Here is a 20,034-nt window from a genome sequence, read left to right on the forward strand (position 1 = left end):
GAGAAAGAGCGGATTTTTATAATAACCTTTTAACGGCTCAAATCTCATTAAAACAAGCAAGGAACGGACAAATTTTACAGCCAATAGTCCAGCAAAATATTTTAGTTCGCATTTTTAACTCTCAAAAACGTTTTTATAATAATATTGAATATAGCCAGCGATGAGACGAGCCAGCGGAGTGACGTGTAAGTGTAATGGAGGACAGTGATGAACAACAACAAGAAGAATTTCTGAGACAAATTCAATCTGTTTGTGAATCCTCAGCTTATGATGAACTAATACTCAATCTGCAGAAGGTTAGTTATTGTATATTGGGTCAATTAAAATATTACCTGCGATAAACGCTCTCTTCAATTATCGGCAGCAAAACTTTGGAATACTGTGTGTCTATATCATAAACAAGTCATAAATAAGTCATAAATAAGTCATAAATAAGTCATAAATAAGTCATGAATCTTTTTGTAGAAATACTAAACAACAATATAATTGAAAATAATTGTTAATTAGTTAATTTTAATATTAATCTCCCCATATATTGCCCTTGGTATTAGAGTGATCTATAGTCTTGTATTATGTGTTTACATAGGAAAATCTCCTTGACAGACTGAAGAAATGTTGCAGAGAATGCAATACATTGAAGGGAGCACAAGTACAAGAAAGCATTTCAAGCTTACTTCTTCATATTACAAAAGAAGTTCATCATCATCGGCAATTTGACAGCGATCACAGTGATGGTGAGCATACATGAGGCATACATAAGAGACTGACATCTACGTGACAGATCTAGGGGGTAGATGGGCATACTCCCCCTCCCCCATCCCCCTCGTGAATCTGAGGACATTAATTGAGCCCAAACTAAGCTCCAAGATAGTTAAACTAAGCACAGGTAGCGTGTGCTGCTTATGCTTGTCTCTTACCAATACAACCCAGGTTCAACTCGTGCTGGTTTTGGTGTCGTATATGCAAGTAAAGTTGTTGGTTGTTTCTCTTCTGTGCTTTGAGGATTTTTCCTCTTGGTTCTCTGGTTTTTCCTCCATCCACAAAAATCAACTCATGAATTCTAATTCAACCTATTGGCTGCAGCATTTTCAATTGGGTTGTAAAACCTGTTGAGCCAGCCACCCAGCAATGGTAGATGCATTGGATTTCATTGCATAATTTGTATTTAAATAAGACTGATAATTAATTAAGCTATTAGGTTGAAATGACTTCTTGAGCATAGCTCCTTTTTCTGCCTTACTGTTCAACATTCCCTTCTCCTAGCTGGGAAAGTCATATCAAGCCATTTATCATATTTATGTTTTGTGTGTAATTTTCTCTCAGAAGGTGAACATGAATCAGTCAATAACCTTGGTGAAGTGGTTTCCTTGATGACAGTGTATAGAGTGATATTGTCATGCCTTGTAAAGTCCTCTTTATCAGACTGCAGTCAAGAGGTATGATCATGACAGACAATATATTTGCAAATACTAGAAACCCTGAATTTTATTAGCCTCTTTTGCAGGTGTATCTTATGTATTTTCTTAATATGTAGTAATTAAGCTATGTTAAGTTAAAATATTGTCTAATAATCATCTGCTGTGCCAGAGAGAGGAAGCTAAGATTCTGTAAGGGAGGAGACTGTTTGTGGTCACAATTAAAACCACCAATACTCCTAAGGCAATTAGATAAAGCTGGTTTTGGCAAAAAATAGACACCAAAGGAGCCTTGATATTTTTGTGAGCTTCTGGCTCTAATCAAATGTATAAGGCAGACAGGAAACTTTAACATTCACATCTTTGCATATACTGTCCCGCATACATATGTGTAAATTAAAAATAATATTTTACCATCATTTTTAATTCCAAAGGCCTTCATTATTCACAAGACTGTATTGAAGAAGGTTGCTACAGATACATTAATATTGTGTGCAAGTCACGCAGAGAAATGGCCATGGACAAGTGAAAGAACAAGGGCTACAGCAAAAGGTTGGACATTAAACCTATTTGTTTAATATGCTCTAATTTCTAATTGGCAAAGCTATGGCTATATTTCTAATAGTCCATGGAAGAGAAAAATGCTGTTGATGTAGCAAAAAAAACACAATTAATATTGTTTTATATGACTGTTTTCAGATATCTTGGATCTGTTATGTGATGGATGTAGGGTTGATTCAGTGTCAGTTCTCTTGTCTGGCAGCGATACCACAACAAGCAACAAAGAAAAGCCATTGTTACGACAAGAGCTGTTCCCTGGTGTCTTGGATGTTCTTCACTCAAGAATGACTGCATGGGCTCTCTTGCCTCATGTAGTCTGCTGGTGTACCATGAAAGTTCAGGTAGGAAAATAAAGAATTCCAGTAATGTTTTCTTCTTGCCAGATTTTTCATTGCTACTTGGTGATTGAGACAACAGTCATGACATGCTGGAATAGGGCAAATACAATACCCTCAATCAAATAAATCCTACACAGTCCCACATATTAATTGTACTTTACATGTAGCAATTATTTAGTTAATTGAGGGTAGTGCATTGCCTGATTTCCATGTTACTACTGTTATCTCAATCAGTGCATAACAATGGAAATGATAGGTAATAAGCCAAGTATTTCAAAGACTATTCTAGACAAAATCCTGGGCTTACATTACTTTTTCCTTTTTGATGGCTATAACTAGGTGGACTAGTGTTCAAGGAGGCTTGGCTAAAGGTCATGCTGTATAGACGACACCAACAATTGTTCTCATAGAAAAGGCTAAAAAATCTTCCTAAAATTGATAAATTAGATAGCCAGACTGGTTTTTCCAGCCCACTCAATACATGTCAACCCATCCGGTCCCCATCTCATGACTTTTTCCACCGGACTAATGATTGCTTGCATGGATGAATATGGGTAGTCCATACAGCTCATATGATAAACTAATTTACTGCCTTTCTGTAGTATCCACATGTAGGAAAACACTTTTCAAGGTTGTTGCCATTATTATTGAAGCTTATAGATGACCATCAGGTATGAAACTATTATGTAGTGTAGTCTTGTGAGAAATTGCTTATTCGCAACTCCAAAAATCCTAATGTGTTAATGAACTGAGTAATATATGAGCTGTAATATATATTATTTAGTGCCTTAAGAACAGAATTTATAATTCCTTTGCAAATTAACAATGAATTTATTTGCTTGTAGGTTATCAATAAAGTCATTGGCGTCCAGTGCTTACACCACGTCATGAAAAACATGGTATAACTAAAGATTCAATCCCATTGAAAAAAGTTAATTTTAATATCTTTACTCCCTATTACATGTATAAGATGTTGCAAAAACAGGGTCATTTATGAAAATTTTAAGATTTGATACTGAAGGGCCACACCTAAGTAAGTCACTGATGGGAGAGTCCTTTCATGCAACACAATTATTTTATGGGAATATAGTACCCGTAGGGACTTAGCCTTCCCCCCCATCACCCCTACCAGGGATTAAACCCAACAACTCAAGTGGTATGAATCATTGCAGTAACAAGACGCTGTTCTTTTCTGTACTTATTTCAGTTGTGTTTTTTTCCAGAATGCAGCAGAGCTTATCTGGTATGGAAGGATTGATGTCATGTTTGAAGTAAGTGCAGTTAGATAATACGTGCCCTTCTACGTATATCAGCTGAGTGACAATCCATCTGACTATGGTCCTTGTCAACCATCTATTGTTTTTTTTTCGTTGCCAACTACACCCAGTCTTACAATAGATTGCTTGATTGCTGTCAATTAAACTCTTTACCTTGGGCATACTTGTTTTTCTATTTCAGACCACATGTCATTCCCTAGAGTATAATCTCTTCTTTAATGGTTATGCATGAGAAGACATGAAGATGAGGAGAATAATCTTATTCTCAAGAGAAGGAGATGTGGTCTGATATAAGAAAATAATACTTCCAATTTGATTAAAGAGGCCCTACTAAAAATTACTCTCCGACATCCCTTTCCCACATCCCTTCCTCACATCCCTTCCCCACATCCCTTCCCCACATCCCTTCTCCGCATCCCTTCCCCACATCCCTTCCCCACTTCCCTTCCTCACATCCCTTCCCCACATTCCTTCTCCGCATCCCTTCCCCCATCCCTTCCCCACTTCCCTTCCTCACATCCCTTCCCCACATTTCTTCCCCACATCCCTTCCCCACATCCTTTCCCCACATCCCTTCCCCACATCCCTTCTACACATCCCTTCCCCACATCCCTTCCCCACATCCCTTCTACACATCCCTTCCCCACATCCCTTCCCCACATCTTTTCCCCACATCCCTTCCCCACATCCCTTCCCCACATCCCTTCCCCACATCCCTTCCCCACATCTTTTCCCCACATCCCTTCCCCACATCCCTTCCCCACATCCCTTCCCCACATCCCTTCCCCACATCCCTTCCCCACATCTTTCCCCACATCCCTTCCCCACATCCCTTCCCCACATCCCAACAAGAAATACATTTGCATTACTTCATTATTTCAGGTATTACACCGTCTACTGTATCTAAATGAACCAGTACTGCTTAACCAGCTGTATCCCTGCATGTTACTTGTTCTTCAAGTTATGAATTCCAAATCTGGGAGAACAGATAAACGGGTGAGTTACAAATTACTTAATAATAAATAGTTACTATTTTTCACTGCTTCTCTTTGATTACTGCATGCAATTAACAATAATAATAATAATAATAACAGTACTTGTATAGCGCATTCTGCTACCCCAATGCGCTGTGGAGATAAAAACGAAAAATAATAAATAGTTCAGTCCAGCAAACAGGTTCAAAAGTTTTAAATTAAGTAGGCTGATTGAAAGAGTACAGTTTTCAGTAATGACTTAAATCATGATACTACAATAACAATACTACGAGTAATGTGAATCGGGTGGCGGGATGTTGCCTTTGGAATCTGTTTTTTGAAGCAACCAGTCAAAAGTGTCAAAGATACCAACTGGTTGATTTTATTCTTAGAATAAGGAATTTGACAGTTTTATGGAGGTTATTCTTACATCGATGGAATATGAGTCAAATCTACAGCTGAGAAGAGTAAGTACACCTAGTATAGATATGTATCATCAAATGTAACTAACCATTCATAGTTCATGGATACTTGGAGGCTGTGTCAATTTTGAATTATATAAAGGCAGAGTTTTTGCACTTACGCCCCCCCCCCCCCCCCTTTTCCCCAATTTTTTCTTTTTATTAATAAATAATGAAACATACATTGTCTTTATTTGACAGTTCCCGCACAAGTGTATTTAAGTATTTATTGCACTCTTCCTTCATATGCACACTTCCTTCATATCAGACATTGTCGTCTAGGTGTATTTTCATGTACAGTGCTTTCTCTGATGAACCAGGGTTGCGAATATTTCATATCCCTCATGGGATGGTATACATGGGATGGTATACCACTCAAAACCATTAAATAACTATTAAATAATATTTTCACAGGTACATGCAGTACACTTAGAAAAAGTTGTTGCACATATGCAAATCAATTTACTTCGATATTTAAAGGTAGAGTATCGTTAATACTAGCTTGTTTATAATGTTAATTGTATGTTTTGCTTCACTGCGAAGCAGCAAGATTACAGATATATTGTTTTAAGAGAAACACTACACTCTTGATTTTTTTTTTAATATGGAAATGTTTTGGATGACCTGCAACCAACTTAAGTTGTATTTTACATATTGAAAGAAGAACGAACTATATATAAATGAGAAAGAACAAAGTAATGAATTATTAGTCAGATCATTATTATTAAGTTTAGATGCTTAACTTGGGAATTAAGTGTGTGCTGCTCCCAAAGGGTGTGCACAGCTTGCTTGATCTTTAGTTTTGTGCGTGTGGAAGCTGTATCAAAAAGAGTGAAACACTTGCCGATCCTCAGAGGATTTCCATTGACAACTCTCAGAGGAAGGAAAATATAAGAGTTTTTTCCCTGCAGGGGCAGTTTACCATTATCCATCTCTTAAATCAATAAAACTGGGTCCCTATTTTGGACCATTGTTTTGACGTTGCCCCAAAAGTCATTGAAAATTAAGTTAACAAACCTCTTTGTATTTGACCTTGCAGAGGTTTCTGTCTGTAGTATTGTCATATCTTGCGGTACATGATGATTCTAAAGAAGACATTCGAATCAATGTGCTACAGGCCTTAAAGACTGCAATGTTACACGTGTGGCCAAGGTAAGTATTGAGGAATGATGGATTTTAATAGACTCTTTACCTTGGGCGCGATTTTTTTTCCAATTCAGACCACGTGACATTCTATAGAGTATCATTTCTTTGTCTAACGGTTCTGCATGAGAAGACACATGTATATAGAAACAAGTGAAACAAAAGAATGTTATTCTATAGACAATGACACGTGGTCTGACATTGTCAAGCTTGAAACAGCATCTCTCTAAATAAAGTTGATTGACTGATACTCAATGTTTCAGAATTGCTGGTCATGCAGACGTCATTCTTGAAGCTCTTCTTAAACTCGTGGTAGATTGTTTTGATTCTTCTTCACTGTGTAAAGGTGAGTAAACTTTGGATCATCCTTCTAGTTTCCTTCTGTTGAGATTGCTAATACAAAGGCGCATGTGAGAAGATAGAAAGCTAATTACAGACTTTTCTGTTTTATCAGACCAACTCCTCAATACCTGTATGGAGTGTATAATAGTATTGAGATACTGCCTTCCTAATCATGTCAAGGTGAGTAACTCAAAACCTTATCCAAACCTCCTGCTGCTAAATTATAGATCGAACTGGAACTCCACTTGTGTAAGGTTTTGCGAAGGGAGGAAAACCGGAACCCCAAGAAATACCCTGGAGTCAATGTAGAGGACTAACAAGCTCTGTATGTGATGCAATACATGAATAAAACCCGAGGCGATAGAGATGAGAGGCGAGTGAATTACCGCCATATCACCCTTGAGTATCGAGAAACCTTGTCTTTCCGAGATTTAAGGTGCTGACACACGGTGCAACATTGCACGCAACAGGAATGTCACAGCGTGTGTCTACCCCAAACTTGTTGCACGCAACTTTGCATGCAACAAATCTGAAGTTGAATTGCTCTCTCCTCTTACAACATTGCGCGCAACAAATTTCATCATGTGAACAAGGCTGCAACATTACCTGAAAAATTTTGAAATTTCCAGCTAATCAGTTTGCACCAAATTTATAACTGCTGACCAAATATCTTAACATAGCAGGCTGACACAAGCGATGATGTGTGATTTTGCTGCAATGTGTGTCACCCCGATTCAAACTTGTTGCTTGCAGTGTTGCGTGCAATGTTGCACCGTGTGCCAGCACCTTTACACACACTCCTCAAGAGGTCTTAGTGGACGTCAATAGAGGCGTATCCTGGGTGCCAGAGGTTTCTTGTTGTTATTTACATGGCTTCCTTGATCTTTAGATTCGCACGTGACTCAAATAAAGCCCCTCTGTAATCCAGGGTAATCAAGGCTTTTTCATGACATTCCACTATTGACACATGCGATTGAAAATTTGTGTTTTCTGAATAGTTTACGTCATTATTGTTTTAGAAATGCCTATATACCATCAAAGAAGATGTATGTCACGCCCAACTACAAGAATACATCGGTAAAGTGCTGCAAAACTTTGATGATGAATACGGAAGTGGTCATGGTTAATACTGACACACACCAGGTAGCCATAGTAACATACCAGATGTTTTATGACGTCACATAACCTGTCTCAATAATCAACCACTTATAAAACTCAACATTCGTTTTGCTCATTCAACCAATCCACGGAGAACTTCAAGTACAAACTAACCGAACATCGATGACTTTTCAGTGCTTTATAATATATATATGAGGGACCACGGTAATTGGCACATGCTGTAGTGGATTCCCAGCCATTATATTCATGTTATTATGTATAACGTGTGTGTGTGTGTGTGTGTGTTTGTGTGTGTGTGTGTGTTTGTGTGTGTGTGTGCGCGCGCGTGTGTGTGTGCGTGCGTGCGTGGGTGTTTAAATGGCAAAGCTAAATAAATAAATCGGCTAAATAAATAAAAATTAGGTGTGGTCAAACATGCAAACAGTTTACTTGACGATAACATTGTCTTTTGCTTCCTGCATGTGGGAAAATTATCAAGTCAATTGGTTAACAATTCACAGTCAGAACTTCGTCAAATCCTGTGAAGAACTGTTTAAATATGAATGATATGACGAGAAGATATCTCCGTTTCATTGCCATGCTTACTTCTTAGCTGAGTATTTCAATCACTGACTAGTGACTATCGGCAAGGATTTTAATTTACATATCACAAAAAGGTTTTTAAAAATCATTTCAATCTTAACTGTTTAGACTTTCACATTTGGTGGCGCGTGTAAAGGGTTTGGGATTTCTACAAAGGAGAGAAAAGAAAAATTGAAGACTATGGGATGGAAGTGTCGTTTCTTCTGCTATTTCTGAATGCTGTTAGTGCAGTAGTGGGCAGTTTGTTAAATGGCTTGGTACTTTTGGCCGTTAAACGAGCATCTTCTCTTCACACTCCATCGAGGATATTACTAGCAGTTGTTCAACCAGTTTATGTTCTATATTTAATCGCTGTTATACAACATTGGTCTAGTGTTTTCTATCTATCGTTACTAACCAACATTTGTCTTGGTTACTGTCTTGGAGTGATATCTATAATCATAGGTATAGACCTTTGTATTGCAATGAAGTGCAAGACATGGTATAAAACCGTTGTGACCAAAAAACGAGTTCTTATTATCATCATGAGTTGCTGGGTCTTAACATGTTTGCTATTTATAAGCTGCATTGATGATTTTGTCTTTCAAACCCATGCTCCTGTATTAACGATACTCGTCATGTCTGTTTTTCTTGGCGTTACACTCGTAAGCTATGCTGTTTCTATTACAACCTTATAAACGGTTGTCTCTCCTAGTACCTTCGAGTTCAACGCACGAACCAGTACCTACAATGAATGATCAGTTTAACATTTCAAATAAACATTCCCTTCGTACAATGGCTGTAATATCGTTCTGTTTCGTACTATGCTGTGTTCCTTTGATCTTTATCAATGCGCCACAGTTCATCACTACTATCGAAACTCTTACAGTTTATCTTAACTTCTGCGACCTTATAGCCATGATAAACTCGTTAGCGAATCTTTGGTTTGCTATGGCGAATCAAAGAAATTCCACAAACAGCTAAGATTATGCTATTAAGCACTCGGGGTACTAAACTCATTACGTGCTCTATATTTTCATCCTTCTTTCTTTCTGAAACATTGGGGGGGAAGATTGTTGATAATTCAATTAATTTTTTTGGGTACATTAAAATTGTAATTTCAAGCTATTTACAAGAATATCGTTGAATTCCAAATTTAATTACATTGACGAATAGAAAAAAGGGACCCCCTGCTAACCTTCAAGGAACAGACAATGGAGTGCGCGTCCTGTGTTCAGTTATAAAGGTGTGTACATGCACTTAAGGATTCACAGAACACTCGAGAATAGACAATGGAGTGCGCGTCCTGTGTTCAGTTATAAAGATGTGTACATGCACTTAGGGATTGACAGAACACTAGAGGATAGACAATGGAGTGCGCGTCCTGTGTTCAGTTATAAAGATGTGTACATGCACTTAGGGATTGACAGAACACCCGAGAATAGACAATGGAGTGCGCGTCCTGTGTTCAGTTATATAGGTGTGTACATGCACTTAGGGATTGACAGAACACTCGAGAATAGACAATGGAGTGCGCGTCTTGTGTTCAGTTATATAGGTGTGTACATGCACTTAGAGATTGACAGAACACTCGAGATTTTTTAAGACAAGCACTACGCTTGGTTAAGCACTTATAATTGCTGTTATATCTGTACACATCACAGAAAGAAAGTTTTTAATTTCTTTTAAAGATCTTTAGAATGCGCGTGCATGCTGTGGGCTCTCGTAAAGCACGAGCCTCAAACCAATCAGAAAGCGAGCTTTATTACAGTTATTTATATATTGATATTAATAGTTATAATAAACAATGACAAGATCATTTTATTTTGTGCATTTTTTGGTATTTTATACAAATTGTTATCAAGAAAAAAGTTATTTACGATCATTGGACATTCACGAAATTCGCCTGCCGCTTGGCAACACAAAAATATTTAAGGTGGCTGACTACTTTGGTAAATAATAAACATTAAATTGAAAATTGTAACTTTTCAAACCTGAAATTTAATGCTGATTTCAAAAATGCAAAGAAAAATGGGGTGTCCCGAGTTTGTTTTTGAAATAATCACTCCGGAATGACTTGCATTTGTAGAATTTTGGAAGAAAAATAGCGAAAATCAAGCTCTGTACAAAAAAATCATAAAACCGAAACTAAGGATGAAGAAACATGAGTAATATTCTCCGAACACGTAATTAACTTACACTATATTTATAAAATACTGATAAAAGTTGCCTCAATATATTGTAGACAATGGAAAAACGTTTTTGTTCAGGTTGTACGGTATAGTAAGGAGAAATATTAGTTCCAAGATACGAGATACATTAGAAAATAGAAAATGGAAAAAACAAAAATAATCAGATGAAAGGAAAAGATGCATAATCACTGCAGAAAAAGCTGAGGTGCCGGATAGTCTTGCAGCGGCACCACTGTTTCGGAAAAGAGCAGAAATTGGATACGATTAGCTCTTTGAGAAACAGCGATATCAGCAAAATCGCCACTGCGTCGCCAACTTGTCTGGTGTAGTCCCTCGGGCTGACACCAACGCAGGAAACTGAAGAAAACCGATTAAGCATGTAATCTTGTTTTTCTCACCAATAATTGTCCTCTCTGTTTGATTGATGCCTAGAGGTTTTTTAGCTGATAAGTTACTTAAATATTTACGTTGGGCGCTGCCAGGGGTACGATCCAAAACCTAACTTTAAGCTCAGCAATCTTTTACAATTTCGTTTGTCAGCTATAATTTGTACCGGCGATGGGAAGCCTAATTAACGATCCTTCGACGGTATAACTATCGTTGATGACAGTTAAGTTTAAATAATAGAATTTTGCAATAGTTCAAATTCCTCCTCGGGAATTGGGAACTAGTTTATTGGTAATGACAATTATAATTAACCAATCAGAATGCTTGTAAGTGACGTCAGGTCACGTTGGACATGATGTCACAGATTATGCTAATGAGAACTTTTATAAGTGCATGTAGCACACACTTTAGTTCAGTTGAGTTGGAACACCAAGCAGATAAATAATAAAAGAAAAGAAAGCAGAAGCAGAAAAGCAGTCTCGTCGTCTTCTCTTAGTCCAGAAAAGAGAGAAATAACATCGTCGCAAGGGAACGTATTACTCCCCCACTTCCCTGCGTGACAGTATGCAAGTTATCGTAAAGAATTTAGCACAAAACAAACAGAACGATTTTTTACATTGTTCTAATAAACAGAATTGTCTTAAACTTTGAAAAATAATGGGATATTATCTGTTATTCTGAAGAAAAAAATACAGAGTCCCGAGCAAAATATGAGGGTTTTGCCCTCTTGAAGTTCGAAACATTTATGGTTCTTCAAAAAAGTCGTGAAGATTATTCTGCGGTTTTTGAGCGAGCGCACACATCGTGGGTTCAAATCGAATGTTGAAAAGTAGTAGGCCACCTCGACAGCGAAAAGAATTTTTTGATCAATTTGGAGGGAAGACTTATTTCCGTGAATTCACGGTATTTATTTGATGTTTTGGTACGTAAGATTCATACTAGGAATAAATTGAAAGTAGAATAATTGCGCATGCGTGCGTTTATGCACGTTTTGAATTATTCGAAAGCGTTTTAGTGACAAACGTCGGCTGCTAGTTTTTCAAAACGCATCCCACACGGAAAAGAGAGATCATGGAAGCTTAGTCCTCAGTGAAACGATCGAAATATCAGGTCTGCTGGTCATAGCAAGGGGTTAATTATATACGGTCTAGGGGCCGACTAACCTCTCCCTTGGGCTTTTGCCGAGCTTGCTGATCAGTCTGTAATTCCTCCCGGGATAGCGGTGACGGGTTCGAAATCTCCGGCGTAGCCGTAAGCCATACGACGGTTCAGCACTCGATGTCTGGAAGTATGGTCCTGGTTAAAAAAATCAATAAAGATAATCCCAAACACCAGTTTTCTTAACAGATAAACTTTTAAGGTCTAATTAACTAATGACTGTCTCTGTTAATGTTCAGTCCCGTAAGTTTATTGTAGAATATTCACTTGTTCCACTTTAGGTCCATGGAGTTTCCAAGTGTTTGTATCGTCGAAATTGAGTCTGAAATAAACGATAGCAGTAAACAGAATGTACTAATTCGAAAAAGGTCTATATTGCAGTCACAAATATAGCCCATGCCACTGAGATACGAGTTCGTTAGGAACAGCAACCATCTTTCCCCAGTGGCTTCTCTCGTGTTCTCCTTCCATGACGTAAGGTCCCAGTATGACACGTCCAGTAGTACGAGATCCTCTGAACATATCATAATTAACAAGACTAACCACTAAACAGGACTCGCTGAGATCACTCACACTAATAGGGAATGAGAAGCTACAATCAAACACCATGTTACGTGTTCCTTCCACTGTAGACGAACGTTTTGTCTTCACTTTGCGGTTGGTGTAAATGTGACAAACTTTGACATAATATTCTGTGGATGGCATACAAGAATATCATCTATAAGGCCACGTCAATCGTCATATCGTCATCTGCGCATGCGAAAAACAGATATACCGGTGTGATCGACGTGAGCGTTTTTAAAAGCCTCCTTTTTCTCTTCTATACACTAAAGCGATATGGGCCTCCGTTTCCAAATGTCTTGACCCTAGAGAGCGCACTTTTAATGTATGCATTTTGCATAAAAAGGCTAGTTGTTTTTGATCAGAACGCATCAGTGGTTGTCAAAGAAAAATGCATTTTATAATAACTTACAAATTTCTCGCGCCCTGTTTGATTATTTTTTATCATCAATAAGAGGACAGACAGTTAAAGCTGACTTCAACGAGCGCGCGCTTTTTCCGTTGGTTGTTTTGTTTGCTAAGGATGAGAAGTTTTTATCGTTTTCGTTATTGTAAAAAACAAATAGACATCACTTTTATATGCATGTGTCTGTCTAGTGCATGTGTCTGTCTAGTGCATGTGTCTGTCTAGTGCATGTGTCTGTCTTGTGCATGTGTCTGTTTAGTGCATGTGTCTGTCTAGTGCATGTGTCTGTCTAGTGCATGTGTCTTTCTAGTGCATGTGTCTGTCTAGTGCATGTGTCTGTCTAGTGCATGTGTCTGTCTAGTGCATGTGTCTGTCTAGTGCATGTGTCTGTCTAGTGCATGTGTCTGTCTAGTGCATGTGTCTGTCTAGTGCATGTGTCTGTCTTGTGCATGTGTCTGCCTAGTGCATGTGTCTGCCTAGTGCATGTGTCTGCCTAGTGCATGTGTCTGTCTAGTGCATGTGTCTGTCTAGTGCATGTGTCTGTCTAGTGCATGTGTCTGTCTAGTGCATGTGTCTGTCTAGTGCATGTGTCTGTCTAGTGCATGTGTCTGTCTAGTGCATGTGTCTGTCTAGTGCATGTGTCTGTCTAGTGCATGTGTCTGTCTAGTGCATGTGTCTGTCTAGTGCATGTGTCTGTCTAGTGCATGTGTCTGTCTAGTGCATGTGTCTGTCTAGTGCATGTGTCTGTCTAGTGCATGTGTCTGTCTAGTGCATGTGTCTGTCTAGTGCATGTGTCTGTCTAGTGCATGTGTCTGTCTAGTGCATGTGTCTGTCTTAGTGCATGTGTCTGTCTAGTGCATGTGTCTGTCTAGTGCATGTGTCTGTCTAGTGCATGTGTCTGTCTAGTGCATGTGTCTGTCTAGTGCATGTGTCTGTCTAGTGCATGTGTCTGTCTAGTGCATGTGTCTGTCTAGTGCATGTGTCTGTCTAGTGCATGTGTCTGTCTAGTGCATGTGTCTGTCTAGTGCATGTGTCTGTCTAGTGCATGTGTCTGTCTAGTGCATGTGTCTGTCTAGTGCATGTGTCTGTCTAGTGCATGTGTCTGTCTAGTGCATGTGTCTGTCTAGTGCATGTGTCTGTCTAGTGCATGTGTCTGTCTAGTGCATGTGTCTGTCTAGTGCATGTGTCTGTCTAGTGCATGTGTCTGTCTAGTGCATGTGTCTGTCTAGTGCATTGTGTCTGTCTAGTGCATGTGTCTGTCTAGTGCATGTGTCTGTCTAGTGCATGTGTCTGTCTAGTGCATGTGTCTGTCTAGTGCATGTGTCTGTCTAGTGCATGTGTCTTGTCTAGTGCATGTGTCTGTCTAGTGCATGTGTCTGTCTAGTGCATGTGTCTGTCTAGTGCATGTGTCTGTCTAGCTCTAGTGCATGTGTCTGTCTAGTGCATGTGTCTGTCTAGTGCATGTGTCTGTCTAGTGCATGTGTCTGTCTAGTGCATGTGTCTGTCTAGTGCATGTGTCTGTCTAGTGCAGGTGTCTGTCTAGTGCATGTGTCTGTCTAGTGCATGTGTCTGTCTAGTGCATGTGTCTGTCTAGTGCATGTGTCTGTCTAGTGCAATGTGTCTGTCTAGTGCATGTGTCGGTCTAGTGCATGTGTCTGTCTAGTGCATGTGTCTGTCTAGTGCATGTGTCTGTCTAGTGCATGTGTCTGTCTAGTGCATGTGGCTGTCTAGTGCATGTGTCTGTCTAGTGCATGTGTCTGTCTAGTGCATGTGTCTGTCTAGTGCAGTGTCTGTCTAGTGCATGTGTCTGGCTAGTGCATGTGTCTGTCTAGTGCATGTGTCTGTCGAGTGCTGTGTCTGTCTAGTGCATGTGTCTGTCTAGGGCATGTGTCTGTCTAGTGCATGTGTTGTCTAGTGCATGTGTCTGTCAGTGCATGTGTCTGTCTAGTGCATGTGTCTGTCTAGTGCATGTGTCTGTCTAGTGCATGTGTCTGTCTATGCATTGTCTGTCTAGTGCATGTGTCCTGTCTAGTGCATGTGTCTGTCTAGTGCATGTGTCTGTCTAGTGCATGTGTCTGTCAGTGCATGTTCTGTCTTAGTGTGTCTGTCTAGTGCATGTGTCTGTCTAGTGCATGTGTCTGTCTAGTGCATGTGTCTGTCTAGTGCATGTGTCTGTCTAGTGCATGTGTCTGTCTAGTGCATGTGTCTGTCTAGTGCCATGTGTCTGTCTAGTGCATGTGTCTGTCTAGTGCATGTGTCTGTCTAGTGCATGTGTCTGTCTAGTGCATGTGTCTGTCTAGTGCATGTGTCTGTCTAGTGCATGTGTCTGTCTAGTGCATGTGTCTGTCTAGTGCAGTGTCTAGTGCATGTGTCTGTCTAGTGCATGTGTCTGTCTAGTGCATGTGTCTGTCTAGTGCATGTGTCTGTCTAGTGCATGTGTCTGTCTAGTGCATGTGTCTGTCTAGTGCATGTGTCTGTCTAGTGCATGTGTCTGTCTAGTGCATGTGTCTGTCTAGTGCATGTGTCTGTCTAGTGCATGTGTCTGTCTAGTGCATGTGTCTGTCTAGTGCATGTGTCTGTCTAGTGCATGTGTCTGTCTAGTGCATGTGTCTGTCTAGTGCATGTGTCTGTCTAGTGCATGTGTCTGTCTAGTGCATGTGTCTGTCTAGTGCATGTGTCTGTCTAGTGCATGTGTCTGTCTAGTGCATGTGTCCTGTCTAGTGCATGTGTCTGTCTAGTGCATGTGTCTGTCTAGTGCATGTGTCTGTCTAGTGCATGTGTCTGTCTAGTGCATGTGTCTGTCTAGTGCATGTGTCTGTCTAGTGCATGTGTCGTCTAGTGCATGTGTCTGTCTAGTGCATGTGTCTGTCTAGTGCAGTGTCTGTAGTGCATGTGTCTGTCTAGTGCATGTGTCTGTCTAGTGCATGTGTCTGTCTAGTGCATGTGTCTGTCTTAGTGCATGTGTCTGTCTAGTGCATGTGTCTGTCTAGTGCATGTGTCTGTCTAGTGCATGTGTCTGTCTAGTGCATGTGTCTGTCTAGTGCATGTGTCTGTCTAGTGCATGTGTCTGTCTAGTGCATGTGTCTGTCCTAGTGCATGTGTCTGTCTAGTGCATGTGTCTGTCTAGTGCATGTGTCTGTCTAGTGCATGTGTCTGTCTAGTGCATGTGTCTGTCTAGTGCATGTGTCTGTCTAGTGCATGTGTCTGTCTAGTGCATGTGTCTGTCTAGTGCATGTGTCTGTCTAGTGCATGTGTCTGTCTAGTGCATGTGTCTGTCTAGTGCATGTGTCTGTCTAGTGCATGTGTCTGTCTAGTGCATGTGTCTGTCTAGTGCATGTGTCTGTCTAGTGCAATGTGTCTGTCTGTGGCATGTGTCTGTCTTGTGCATGTGTCTGTCTAGTGCATGTGTCTGTTAGTGCATGTGTCTGTCTAGTGCATGTGTCTGTCTAGTGCATGTGTCTGTCTAGTGCATGTGTCTGTCTAGTGCATGTGTCTGTCTAGTGCATGTGTCTGTCTAGTGCATGTGTCTGTCTAGTGCATGTGTCTGTCTAGTGCATGTGTCTGTCTTGTGCATGTGTCTGTCTAGTGCATGTGTGTGTCTGTCTAGTGCATGTGTCTGTCTAGTGCATGTGTCTGTCTAGTTGCATGTGTCTGTCTAGTGCATGTGTCTTCTAGTGCATGTGTTGTCTAGTGCATGGGTCTGTCTAGTGCATGTGTCTGTCTGTGCATGGTCTGTCTTGCTGCATGTGTCTGTCTAGTGCATGTGTCTGTCTTGTGCATGTGTCTGTCTAGTGCATGTGTCTGTCTAGTGCATGTGTCTGTCTAGTGCATGTGTCTGTCTTGTGCATGTGTCTGTCTAGTGCATGTGTCTGTCTTGTGCATGTGTCTGTCTTGTGCATGTGTCTGTCTAGTGCATGTGTCTGTCTAGTGCATGTGTCTGTCTAGTGCATGTGTCTGTCTAGTGCATGTGTCTGTCTAGTGCATTCGTCTGTCTAGTGCATGTGTCTGTCTTGTGCATGTGTCTGTCTAGTGCATGGGTCTGTCTTGTGCATGGGTCTGTCTTGTGCATGGGTCTGTCTAGTGCATGGGTCTGTCTAGTGCATGGGTCTGTCTTGTGCATGTGTCTGTCTTGTGCATGTGTCTGTCTAGTGCATGTGTTGGAGCCTGAGGCCTTATACGGATTAGTCTTTCTTAAAGTACAGTTGACTCTCTCGTGAGCGAGCACCTTAGGGCGAGGAGAGTAAGTGTCGCTTAAGGCAATTTTCACCACAAGATTTCCAGTCCTTTAGCAATTTTGGGCACGCGAATCGACCCTCGTTATGGTGGTCGCGGTCGTTAACTTCAAGAAGGGTCGTTTACCGCTCAGTAACCAATTGATACAAATGAGTAGGGTCTGGGACACCTAATATAATATGTTTTACTATATCTCACCTTTGAAGCATGCCTTTTCGAAATGAAGTATGTCTTGTGCTTGGATTATTTTGAGAACGACTCGACCTTGTGAAGATAAGTATTGTAGAGACAAATACAGCTGCCCTCTGCTGTGTCCGTCGGTCTACAGGGAAACATCGAAAGCGAGTTACATGAAGTGTTTCTTAACAGCACGTGCATGGAAAATAATTGGTAGAAAAACAAAATTCCCAACAAACTAACATTGGGAATCAGTGCCACGTTCCCAATTTTGTTCTCTCTGGGAATTGGATGATAATTCATTGGGAATTCAAGGAAATTCCCAACAAATTCTCAATTTGGGAATCCGGTTTTTTTTTTCCTGCGTGCCATAGTAAGCCAGCGTCTTTTAAGCGTTCGTGGGCTCAAATCAAACGTTCAATAGTATGTCATTTACCTGACTTTGAGGCTTAATTTCTCTTTGCACTTCTATGGCTCCATCCAAATCTTGTGCCTTTAGACTATACAGTGCATGCCCTATGGGACATAAATGATGCAGTCTTCTGCTGTCAAATACTGACAGTCGTACTATACTCTTTCTTAGATCTTGTTTGCTTATATTGATAACAAACAGCTCATCAAATACTGGGTCTCGATTGTCTTGTTTTACTGAAGACTCAAGATTTTCGTTCTGCCCAGGTAACAAACAGATTAATACTTTAACATCACAAGGGACTGGGTTATATTCTACATCTTCGCCTACTTTGGTCACGTGATGTCGAACCGGAAGTCGCTTGGCATTTACAAGATGTATGGTTAACTTTTCTTCGTAAGATTCGTACTCCACTTTAAAGGACAATGTCCCCAGGGGTAGTGCCTTAGATGGTGGTGCGAGCTGTCGGTAATCAAGTTTCTCTGAGTAGATATCCTTGTCTATTTCTCCAATCATTTTCAACAAAGAATGGCGGTATGACGGGGTGTAAGGCTTGGGAACAGAGAACTCCACAGGCTCTGCTCGATGAAAACGAAAACTGTTATATAGCTTAGATGATAGTACCGGCGCTCTGATTGGTCGAGAACTGTGCTATATTAGCAAGTATTACCTTTAGATCCGACAACGGAGTACGATAACGAGTACAAGTTTTAAAATTGGTCCTGTGCGCGTGGTTAACACTAAATCATAGTCGATTTACGATTTTTACATATAATCTAAAATTTCAATCTACGTACACGACTACGACTACGAAATGATAGTGCCAATCTCTAAAAGTTAAAAACTCGTTCCTATACTCGTCGTCTACGTCTATGTCAAAAGTGAAAGTCTTTCATGACAAAATGCAGGACGATAAAATGTCAAAAGCGAAAGTCTTTCATGACAAAATGCGGGACGATAAAATGTCAAAAGCGAAAAGTTTTTCATGACAAAATGCGGGACGATAAAATGTCAAAAGCGAAAGTCTTTCATGACAAAATGCAGGACGATAAAATGTCAAAAGCGAAAGTGTTTTGTGACGAGGACAAAGTCGTTTGATACGAAATGTCAGAATGTCTTGTGACAAAATAACAAGAGGAAATTTATCAAAAAGACAAACTCACTTTGTAATATGGTCCTAAATCACTTTGACTTTTTAACTTTTGACATTATTGACTTTGACTTTTTATTGCCGCTCTCGGCCACCTTACTTCGTGAACAGAGCATGAAAAAAGTTGTCAATGCGTGTGCCACTGTATCAAGTCAAAATGTTAAGCTCACCTGTAATTGATAGTTCATTGTATTCTTTTCTTTTGTGCATCGAGAACTCAGACCCCATATCAATGTGAATGTGATGTTCTTGGCGAGAATGATAATAATAAAACACCAGTCGTTTCAGCTATTTCAAGACAAAAAGCCTTCTACAAACCAAATAACGCTCAATGGAAGATCTTCTTCCTGTGAAATGAAATGAATATCATAGTAGACCCATACTGCCCTTGGGTTTTGAAATGTCCTTTCTCGTATCTCCTATATCTTCTTTACAGGCATAATTAACAGAAATGGTCGTGAAGGCGGAGTAATTTGGAAAGACAAAGCAACCCAAAATCAGGTGAGGGATTTTAGACCGTTAATGCTTCGAATTTTTTTGGGGGGGGGAAGGTATTTTTCATTTAACCAACCTTGGTCCAGGCCCGATAATGGTCCTTCAAAATCTCGTGTCCGTCAATAATCTGTCTCGAATACAAAATGCAACTCTTTTTTTAATCAGAAAACAGACATAATGATTAGCGGCATAAAGGACTTGCGCTCTTTATTACCATGGTTACCAATAAGGGCGAGAAGGTAAGAATCTCCTTGACAACCAATAATGGACCATAGGAAGCCCAATTTATATAAAATATTAGATCCTAATGGTGGTCGGCGTAGCCACCTTGTCATCGTGTCCGTGTCACTACACAGGAAACCCAAAAACATCTAATGTATAAAACTAGGAACCATACCAATCAACTATTGCTGTTATTTGATTTTTGATTTTATATATTCATTTATTTATCGTTTTGGGCTCTACAAATTGTAGGTTAATTATTGGATCGATCATTCACCTTTTTTTCCTTTTTCTTTCTTTATTTTTTTGGTTCTGCAAATCCTTGGAATATATGTTATGCCACTTTTCAAGACGACTGTATGTTAATTTAGACAGCAGTTTATTTCTGTTCCCCGTGTACCCACCTGCAAGACTCTTGGCTACAGCCCTGAATCGATCTTGAAGTTCATT

At 39.9% G+C, this 20,034-nt stretch overlaps 2 protein-coding genes across 4 annotated transcripts; one reads left to right on the forward strand and one right to left on the reverse strand.

The window, feature by feature from the left end:
* The first annotated feature begins 188 nt into the window (after positions 1 to 188).
* LOC116302893 (TELO2-interacting protein 2) lies at positions 189 to 19,368 on the forward strand. Of its 3 annotated transcripts, none has more exons than XM_031712294.2 (16): positions 189 to 296; positions 587 to 734; positions 1,324 to 1,436; positions 1,850 to 1,967; positions 2,115 to 2,317; positions 2,917 to 2,985; positions 3,160 to 3,213; positions 3,538 to 3,585; positions 4,474 to 4,587; positions 4,958 to 5,032; positions 5,441 to 5,506; positions 6,066 to 6,178; positions 6,433 to 6,515; positions 6,624 to 6,691; positions 7,531 to 7,654; positions 19,304 to 19,368. In XM_031712294.2, the coding sequence occupies exons 1-15, from the start codon at positions 195 to 197 to the stop codon at positions 7,636 to 7,638; spliced, it is 1,482 nt and encodes a 493-aa protein (XP_031568154.2). In that variant the 5' UTR covers positions 189 to 194; the 3' UTR covers positions 7,639 to 7,654; positions 19,304 to 19,368. The 3 variants fall into 3 exon arrangements, with proteins under 3 accessions (XP_031568154.2, XP_031568155.2, XP_031568152.2); XM_031712295.2 differs by lacking the exon at positions 19,304 to 19,368 and adding an exon at positions 8,321 to 11,243; XM_031712292.2 differs by lacking the exon at positions 19,304 to 19,368 and having other exon boundaries at positions 7,531 to 8,187.
* On the reverse strand, positions 11,319 to 19,240 carry LOC116302894 (synaptotagmin-15-like). The gene is made up of 4 exons (XM_031712296.2): positions 19,038 to 19,240; positions 17,742 to 18,295; positions 17,327 to 17,450; positions 11,319 to 12,620 (listed from the first exon to the last, which is right to left on the reverse strand). The coding sequence occupies exons 1-4, from the start codon at positions 19,093 to 19,095 to the stop codon at positions 12,310 to 12,312; spliced, it is 1,047 nt and encodes a 348-aa protein (XP_031568156.2). The 5' UTR covers positions 19,096 to 19,240; the 3' UTR covers positions 11,319 to 12,309.
* Positions 19,369 to 20,034: the final 666 nt, after the last annotated feature.

The sequence above is a fragment of the Actinia tenebrosa genome, unplaced genomic scaffold (assembly GCF_029948245.1).
Source record: "Actinia tenebrosa isolate PJP-AT-01 unplaced genomic scaffold, QUT_ActTen_1.0 PGA_scaffold7__59_contigs__length_16204524, whole genome shotgun sequence".
Classification (NCBI taxonomy): Eukaryota; Metazoa; Cnidaria; class Anthozoa; order Actiniaria; family Actiniidae; genus Actinia; species Actinia tenebrosa.